This window comes from Nuphar pumila, chromosome 17 (genome assembly GCF_984573655.1).
Source record: "Nuphar pumila chromosome 17, dmNupPumi1.hap1.1, whole genome shotgun sequence".
In the NCBI taxonomy this organism is placed as follows: Eukaryota; Viridiplantae; Streptophyta; class Magnoliopsida; order Nymphaeales; family Nymphaeaceae; genus Nuphar; species Nuphar pumila.
The window spans coordinates 39,711,348-39,721,266 of NC_143265.1; the positions used below are offsets into that span (position 1 = coordinate 39,711,348).

Genomic DNA, 9,919 nt, shown 5'->3' on the forward strand with positions numbered 1-9,919 from the left:
TCCAACTGAACACATGTACGGTCAAAAGTTTGAAAAAAAATACCAAAAAATTAAAGAGGGTTTTCATTGGGTAGGAATTTATATATATTTATAAAAGGAGTCGGTGCTGTTTTTTTGGGTTTTTAGTTTTATTTTTTAAATTCTAACCGTACAGATGTGATCTATGTACTTTATATACGAAAGAATGAAAGAAGAAAAGTAAACTTGATGGCCCGTTTAACGCCTCTCCACCATCCAACTTATTCTCTCAGACGTCTGAAACAGCGGCAGCAGCAGCACCACCACTCCAAGCTTCTATCCACCGTCACTTCCCAAGCACGCCAACAGATACAGCAATCCCACAACAAACGATGTGGACGTGTTAGTCTCGAGGAGAACTGCCTCGCCATCCTGAAAAAGTGCTCCACACTCTCCCAACTCCTCCAAATCCACGCCCACTCCCTCCGCACTGGCCTTTTCCAGTTACCTACCATCCAAAGCCGCCTGCTATCTGTCTCTACCACCAAAATGAAGGATACCAACATGAACTACTCGAGGTTGGTGTTCGCCCAGATCGCAAAACCTACCAATTTCATGTATAATTCGATTATCATAGGGTATGCTAACAGCAGCATTCCTGAAAAGGCCGTCTTCTTCTATAGGCAAATGAGAAGAGATGGCGTCTGTCCCGACGCCTTCACGTCTTCCTTCGTTCTCAAGTCATGCTGCCGAATTTCCGCGTTGTTTGAAGGAAAGCAGATCCATGCTGACATTGTGAAGGATGGGTATGAACCGGATGGCCTCTTGATGACCACATTGATGGATTTGTATGGGAAGTGCCGGCTTGGAGATGATGCGCATCAAGTGTTTGACGAAATGCCCATCAGAGATGTTGTCTCTTGGAATGTCTTGATCTCTTTCTTCATGCAGAACAAGCGCACACGCGATGCATTGGGTCTTTTTCATAGGATGAAGAGTTTGGATGCATCACAGCAACCGGATGATGTTACGTGCTTGCTCATTCTATCTGCTTGCGCTAATTTGGGAGCGTTGGATATTGGTGAGAGCGTGCGGAGGTACGCCGAGGGATGCGGGTTTGGTTACGCGTTGAACATCAGGAATTCTTTGATATGCATGTATGCGAAATGTGGGTGTTTGGACAAGGCTTTTGAAGTATTTGATGAAATGCCTGAGAGAAATGTTGTCACTTGGACGGCTATGATTTCATCTTTTGCAATGCATGGACAGGGGAAGGTTGCTCTGGATGCATTTCATGCAATGGGGAAAGCAGGGATTTGGCCGGACGATCAGACGTTCACTGGTGTTTTATCTGCCTGTAGTCATGCTGGTTTGGTGCATGAAGGTCGCAAGTATTTTGATATGATGGTGAGGGATTTTGGAATTAAGCCAAATATTCATCATTATGGGTGTATGGTTGATCTTCTTGGTAGAGCAGGTTGGTTGGACCATGCCTATGACATAATTATATCAATGGGTGCTGAACCTGATCCAACCATTTGGCGAACCTTACTAGGTGCTTGCAGGATCCATGGAAATGCTCCTCTTGGTGAGCGAGTTATCGCCCAGTTGGTTGATATGAAGGCCCAACAAGCAGGGGACTATGTCCTGTTATCAAATATATATGCTGCAGTTGGTAATTGGGATGGTATGGCCCAGTTGAGGAGGATTATGAAGGATGAAGCGATCATTACAGCACCAGGGTGCAGCATGATTGAGTTGGATGGAGAAATTCATGAGTTTGTTGTTGATGATGACTCACATCCTCGGGCGAAGGAGATCTATGCAATGTTAGATGAGATAAAAAGGCGATTGAAAAATGCAGGTTATGTAGCAAATATGGCAGCTGAATTGCATGATTTAGATATGGAAACAAAGGAGAATGTTCTCTCATTCCACAGTGAGAAATTGGCAATTGCTTTTGCACTTATCAGGACCCATCCTGGTTCTACAATAAGAATCATCAAGAACCTTCGGGTGTGTGTTGATTGCCACTCTTTTGCAAAGGTCTTATCCAGGGTCTATAACAGAGAGATAATTGTTAGAGACCGCACTCGTTTCCACCACTTCAGGGAAGGCTTATGTTCTTGTAATGACTACTGGTAATATTAATACACACAAACAGAATATAAGGAGATCTATGCAATGTTAGATGAGATAAAAAGGCGATTGAAAAATGCAGGTTATGTAGCAAATATGGCAGCTGAATTGCATGATTTAGATATGGAAACAAAGGAGAATGTTCTCTCATTCCACAGTGAGAAATTGGCAATTGCTTTTGCACTTATCAGGACCCATCCTGGTTCTACAATAAGAATCATCAAGAACCTTCGGGTGTGTGTTGATTGCCACTCTTTTGCAAAGGTCTTATCCAGGGTCTATAACAGAGAGATAATTGTTAGAGACCGCACTCGTTTCCACCACTTCAGGGAAGGCTTATGTTCTTGTAATGACTACTGGTAATATTAATACACACAAACAGAATATAAGGAGATCTATGCAATGTTAGATGAGATAAAAAGGTGATTGAAAAAAGCAGGTTATGTAGCAAATATGGCAGCTGAATTGCATGATTTAGATATGGAAATAAAGGAGAATGTTCTCTCATTCCACAGTGAGAAGTTGGCAATTGCTTTTGCACTTATCAGGACCCATCCTGGTTCTACAATAAGAATCATCAAGAACCTTCGGGTGTGTGTTGATTGCCACTCTTTTGCAAAGGTCTTATCCAGGGTCTATAACAGAGAGATAACTGTTAGAGCCCGCACTCGATTCCACCACTTCAGGGAAGGCTTCTGCTCTTGTAATGACTACTGGTAATATTAATACACACAAACAGAATATAAGGAGTAAAGTTGATGAACTTCATGAACTTCATCTGATGGTGGTTTCACCATTGACATGTCTGGGACTGACATTTACATTTCTTCAAGACAAGCTGCACTTGGCAACACTTGTGAGTTCCTATGTCACATGGACATTCCATTTTGACTCTAAAGAACCAAAGAGCCTTTTGTGGATCCTTTTGTATATATATATATATATATATATATATATATATATATATATATATATATATATATATATATATATATATATATATATATATATATATATATATATAAAGACTAAGTCAAACATGTTGACCTAGTCCCAACAACTAAAATTCTAGCTCTTAGGACCTAGTCAAACTTGTTTGACTAAACTCCCAACGGCTAGAATTCTAGCCATTGGGAGGTGTCCCTCCCTTTGGTTCTTGAGAGGATTTTTTTCCTATCATCTACTACTTCTCCATCTTCTTCTTCTCTATAAAAGGGTGTGGGTATGTACTTTGTAAGGTAAGAGAGTCATCTTGTGTGTGTTTTGAGTGGATTGTAATGAGATTTGAATGTAATTTTTTTTTTGTATTTTTAATATTCATTATTATTAAAGTTATTCATTCACATTTTTATGTGTATCCTTTTAGTTCTTAAGTTTGTGTCCAAATGTATAGTTTTTTTATTCTTGGAATCCGTACCATTTCGTGACATGGCATGAGAGTAAGGCATCAGGATCTTGAAAAATATTTGTATTAATGAATAGTATGGACTTAAGAATTTTGCATTCTGGTACGTATCTTTGACTTTTATATTTTTATATGTATGGTAAGTATTTTTAAAATGGTTATGTTAAAAGTAAATGGTTTTTTGAAATATGTAAAAATCATTTTGTTTGATATATGAAATATATGTCTTAGAATATGGATATGCGTAGTGAAAAATTATATTTTGCAAAGACATGTAGACTGAAAAAGAAAATTTAAGGTGGTTGTGATTAGGTTGTTTGATACATGGTTGCCGGTCAAGAAAGCGGGAGTGGGAAGTGATACGGGAAGCGAAGCACTTTCAAAATTTTAGGAAGCGGGAAGCGTGAGACGACTTAGAAGCAAATCAAGAATCGTCTCGAAAGCGAATTGAAAGTGACCTAGGAAGTTAATCGAAAGCGAGGGAAAAGTGAAAAAAATATAAAAAAAATTAAAAAACAAAAATAAATAAAAGGGGGGGGGAGCTTTTTACTTGTGGGAAGCACATTTTTTGGCACTTTCCAGAGCGTTTATGAAGTGCGACGTTTCGCACTTCCGAAATGTGCTTCGGGAAAGCACGCTTCCCCACTTGGTTAGGCATTTTTGGTAACTCTGGTTTGATACTGCCATATCGTGACTTTTTATTTATATAGCATCGTGTTTAAAATAATTTTGTCATGCTGTTATAATTGGCTAAATTTTAATTGTTTCTCAATGCTGCCAAATAAGTTCTATTGGTGTTTTTGGTGGGCTATTGTAGGGCAGAACAATGTTGCACATTTATATGCAACATTGTTTGTTGTCCACTACTTTTAGCTGCTTGAGAAACATGTTACCAACAACATATTAATGCTATCTTGTGCATTGTGACAGTATAGTTATGACTCAGTGGTAATCTTATGCATCTCGAGCAATGTAGTATGCTCAGATTTATAATGTTGTAATAATTAATACCCTCTAGAGGTATTTTCGCCTTTTGTAATAGGTTGTGCCCATTAGGAAAACATCAGTCTTTCTATTCTTTTATTTTATTTTATTGTTTTTTGCATTTTTGTAATACGATAAGGGAACTTTGGTCAAAGGCCCTAAGAGCCGTTGGAAGCTCTCCAATGGCTCTTTGAGCCTTTTGATGTGTATAAAAAGGGGATCTCACCCTCATTTGTTGCTAATGCTTTTCTTAAGCCTTCTACATCAATAAAATATAATTATTTTATGTTGTTGTGTTCTTTTGTATGTGTTCATTAATGTCTCTTGTAATTTTATGAATTTGCCATTGATTGAATTGTGTGCTGTCTCTTTGAGGATCGATGCTTATGCACATTTAGGCTCTTTGTATCCATTGTATGCACTTTGTACTTATGTAGTGTCTTAGTGCCTTTGTATTATTTTTAGTGAGTTTATATTTGTGCTTGCAAACAATGTACTTTTTGTTTTGTTCTTATTTCATTCCAGTTTCATCATTAATGCTGATAATTTTTTCTAATTCTAAACCAAATCATATTCTAATGTTCTTCGTAGGGGCCTTCATAATTTTGGTCACACAATGATTGTTGTGTGAATAAATGGTGAGGATGCAACGAAAGAGAAGAGAATACAAGTGGGTGCCTCTTATAGACTTACAAAAGCATAAAAACATACACAAACAAAAGACCACTTATGGGTCAATACAAGAACACATGCACAAAAGCTACTTACGGGCTAGAACATAAGTAAAAAATCTGTATTTTATAGAGAGAAAAATGCTTAAAAAAATATTAATGCAAGAAGGGGATTAACCTCTTTATATAGGCAAAGAAGAGCACAAATAGCCATTGGGAGCACATCCAACGGCTATAAATATAGTTGTTGGGGAGCTCCCAACGACTCTTTTGAGCTAAGGCATTATAAAGACCATAATGCCCTTAGCTAAAAGTAAATAGACAAAAAAATGAAAATAGAAAAATATTTAAAGTGCCCTAATGGGCACAACCTATTACATAAAATAAAATGATAAAAGTACCCCTAATGGGTATTACCTATTATAATTACAAAAATATTTATATATATATAGCTATATATACACTTTAATACTCTCCCTCAAAGTTACAGTGTAATCACCAAAAGTTTGTCAAGAAATGAAACCAGGAAGAAGGAAGCACTTTCATAAAGAAGTGAACTTTTCTTTGGGTTATACATCCTGGGCGAGTTACAGTACAATTAATCATCATAATTGAATTCAAATGTGAATAACATTTACTCATAAAATTTAATTCAATTTTAATAATTTAAAATTTACTTCAGTCCTTTTAATCACAAAATAACAAAATTATTTTTTTCAAAACTATCCCCAAGAAAGGAAAAGACCAGCTCTCGACATCGTCCAAGCATTCTTCATCCGCTCTGCAGTTGCATTATCATACTTCACTTAAAACCCATAAAACAGGTCAGACACATGAAAGTCTAGTAGAAATTACGAATATAGGTTTATCAAAATCAATATACATGAGACATACTATCATGCATTCAAACAGGTAAACATTTATCTCAGGTAAATCAAAAGCAATGTACATGATCATATTTTCATAAATTTATGCAATGATCCAAACAATTATTTATTCAATTATGCATATCATCACATTTTATTACAAGAATATCATTAATAAGCAATTAAAATTGAAATTCCACTAGAGGGGGGGTGAATAGTGAAATATGATTATGATCGATAAAATAAAATAACTAAGCAATAAGGCACAACACATAAAACACAGAAGTTATACTGGTTCGGTCAATATCCAGACCTACATCCAGTCCCCAAGCAAACCACTTGAGATTTCCACTATAACATCTGAGTCACCGGATAAATAGTACAACACCCTCTTCCCAAGAGGTCTTCTTCTCTCAACAGAGAAGGGGCACACCCTCTTCCCAAGAGATCTTCTTCTCTCAACAGAGAAGGGCAACACCCTCTTTCACAGAGGTCTACTTCTTTAAACAAAGAAGGAATACAGTGAATAAACAGAGTTACAATACTTCCTATAGAACCTTCAGAATGATATGAATGCACGAATGAAGGATTCTAAGAATGTTCTGTTTGTCACTCAAAGGATACTCTTTGTCAAAGAGCTGGACTTGACTTTTTTTTTTTTCTTTCTTTTTCTTTTTCTTTTTCTCTTTCTTTTTCAAGGCTCTCTTTTCAAATCACGAATAGAAAATTTTTCTCTTTGTAAGCTCGCACGTCTATTCCATTTCTCTTGTTTGAATAGTTTATGTGTGTGTGTTTATATAGCTTATAAAAAGTAGTCGTTACATTTTGGAATTGTAACTTTTTGAAATATGAAATGTTAGGTCATTTCAAAAACATCTTTTAGAGAAGTTCGAGAATGCCTTTTTCCATAAAGGTGAAATAGAGGGTACACTAGTCGTTGTAATATTTTCAGGTAATACATATTTTATGTAAAAAGTCTATTTCTTACCATAGTACATTTGAACGTTGGGTTGTAGTTTTGTCTTTATTCTAATTAATGATTTGAGGTACATTAGTACTTCTTTACTTTAAATGAGTGTAAGTACTATGAGTGCTTTGAGATATTTATTTGTACAAAGTCATGTCAAGTGTATTCTTTATGTAGTGTATTTCAAAATCTCCAGAGAGAATGAGGACCAAAAAGAAGGTCGACATTCTTTGGGAAGGATATTTAGAAAGGATTTGTTACAGAAGGCATTTAATGCTTTGTAGAGAGAATGATGACTTCAAGTAAGTCGATATTCTATGGTTATGAAAAAAGGTAACTAGAGTCCTTTTAAAACCATATTTTATTTGTTTTTCTTATGTGTAGCTGATTTATGTTTTTGTCTTCTTCTTGTATTAAGAAACATTTCATTAGAGAAGATAACTAAAGTCTTTTAAAAACATATTTTATTTGTTTTTCTTATGTAGTCGATTTTATGTTTTTGTCTTCTTCTTATATTAAAAAACATTTCATTAAAGAAGATAACTAAAGTCTTTTCAAAAACATATTTTATTAGTTTTTCTTATGTAGCCGATTTTATGTTTTTGTCTTTTTCCTACATTCCTTTTTTTCATGTTGTCTTGTATATAGTGTAAGGTATAATGATAAAATGTCTTTTTCATAAAAGGTTGTAAGAAGGTACAATTATTATATGACAAAATGTCTTTTTCATAAAAGGTTGTAAGAAGGTACACTTATTGGTTTTCAAAAAAGAAGCTTTTTGAAATTATCGTATACTTTTATGATATAGTATGTATGAATGAGTATGTGATATGCAAAATGCAAGTTCCTGAAGGTTCTGTTACATATGACTCTAAAGAAGAAAAAAATCTTCATCTTGAGGTAGCCGATTTCTTCATTTGAGCTTTAGGAAAGCATGACTCATCAAGCTTTTTCTTCAAGGAGTATGATTGCACCATAGTTGTACATGAACAGGAAGTCTCCATCCTTATTGGGTGAGATATCCTTGCATCAAATACTCGTTAGATTTAAGGCAAAACATATTCAGTCATAATATAACATTATTTCAAGAGAACATATTATCATATTATATAAAATCAAATAAGACAGTGTATCATATTATGTGACATCAAAACCGAGTTTCTCAACATTCTCCCCCTTTTTGATGATGACAAAATATGTTCCCCCTGTCAAAAAGACATTATGCATAGAAATAATAATATGATAAAAAAGTGGAATAATGTTTAAAGAGAGAATATTTCTCCAATAATGGAGACAGGTTTTCTCCCCCTTTGTCATGGACAAAAAGGAGGGATCAGAGTAAGAAAGTTATTACAGACCAAAAAGTAATTTAAAAGTTATTACCGATAAAAGAAATGAGTCTTAGTTAGAGTCAGTGGTATTGAGCTTGCGGCGGCGGCGACGTGAATCTTGGCCCATTGTCAAGGAGTCAAAGGCCTGTTGCAGAGAGGCTTGATTCCTAAGAAGTAGAGCCTGGGTATTTTGGATGTCGACGAGGGTAGAGAAGATGTCGGGGTCAGAGCTTGCGGGGGGATCAGCTTCACTGGTGCTTTCATCGTCAGAGTGATCTCGAGGGGACCCTTCCTCAGGGAGGTATGAGTCATCGAAAGCATGATCAGACCGGTGAATGTTGTCTTGGTGGAGAGGCACCTGGAAGTGCTGAAGGATATGGGTGATGAAGTACCCGAAAGGAAGAGAGTGGAAGGCCTGAAAATTGATCATGTTATTGAAAATGATACTGGACCAGTTGATGGGAAAGTTGCAGAAGATTGCATATAGGAGAAGGGAGATTTCGTTTGCCACGAAACCCTTAGAAGGAAGCTTTGGAAAGACATTGGATGAGAGGATGTGTGAGAGTATTAGAGCATGAGGTTTGAGATTGCTCGTATGCCATGGGAAATGGGTGCAGCGAGTAGAGAGAAGGACTTTCTTAAACACAGTTCGATCTATCGGAACTATGTTAGGAAGCTCAATGCCATAGGAGGAAAGGTTTAGAATGCAGCCTAGTTGAGAGATATTGAAGGAGATGAGTTTTCCATGTACCATGGATGTAATGGTGGTGTGGTCACGGTCTACAGAGAGGTTGGTATAGAAAATTTTGATGAGATCAGGATAGTAGGTTATGGAGTTAGTTGTTCCTAAGATGGGAACAAAATCTTGAAGAGAGGTATGGAGGTCAAAGGATGTGAAGGCGTCGAAGTTTACTAGTTTGCCAGTTTGAATTGGCAAGGTGCTAATGTACTGAAAGTGGTGAATAAGGTCGGGGTATCTTAGATCTGCGGAGGTGATCGCATTGGTAGAGGAGGAAGCCATTATCGAATGCCTTGAAAATAAATCACTAGGAGAGAAAGGAGCTAGAACTGAGAGAAAGTTTGTATAAGGATAGAACAGTTCGAATGGAATGGTAAGAGATGAACCAATTGATTAAATAGAAGGAAGAGAATAATTGTTGATATGAAATGAATGACATTGGAAGTGAGTAACTTTTAAATTTTAGTCAAATAAGGAAATCCGTGAGGAGTAAGTTAAGAGACTTGTGAATGACGAATCAAATCAATGTGTGAGGATAGTGTATTATATTAGATTGAGGAGGACATAGTTATTGGGATATATAGATTTTACTATGGATGAGTTTATCGACTAGTGGGGGAAGCCATTAATAGAGTATGGGGTGTCATGTTTTTACAAAAATGATTGATCTTTTAAAAATAATGGCCTAACAAGACAAACAACTTGTTACTCTATGTGAAGGGATTCTAAATTCGTGAATGGAGAGTTAAAGACATAAAAAAGATGATGTGGATATCTAGAGAGGAGAGAAAGAAAATAAAGGACAACATTTACTTTATTTAGATATGACATAAAGTAGAGATAGAATATATAAAAGTTT

The 9,919-nt window shown here is 36.1% G+C and overlaps 1 protein-coding gene across 1 annotated transcript; it reads left to right on the forward strand.

Annotated features, from left to right (window-relative positions):
- The first annotated feature begins 207 nt into the window (after positions 1–207).
- On the forward strand, positions 208–2,493 carry LOC149811900 (Pentatricopeptide repeat (PPR) superfamily protein). Its single transcript, XM_089992945.1, has one exon. It carries the CDS (start codon positions 208–210, stop codon positions 2,101–2,103), a length of 1,896 nt encoding a protein of 631 aa, XP_089849071.1. The 3' UTR covers positions 2,104–2,493.
- The last annotated feature ends 7,426 nt before the right edge of the window (positions 2,494–9,919 follow it).

Excerpts from the sequence above, each read along its gene's own strand:
- LOC149811900 (XM_089992945.1), top strand. The coding sequence starts at position 208 with ATGGCCCGTTTAACGCCTCTCCACCATCCAACTTATTCTCTCAGACGT.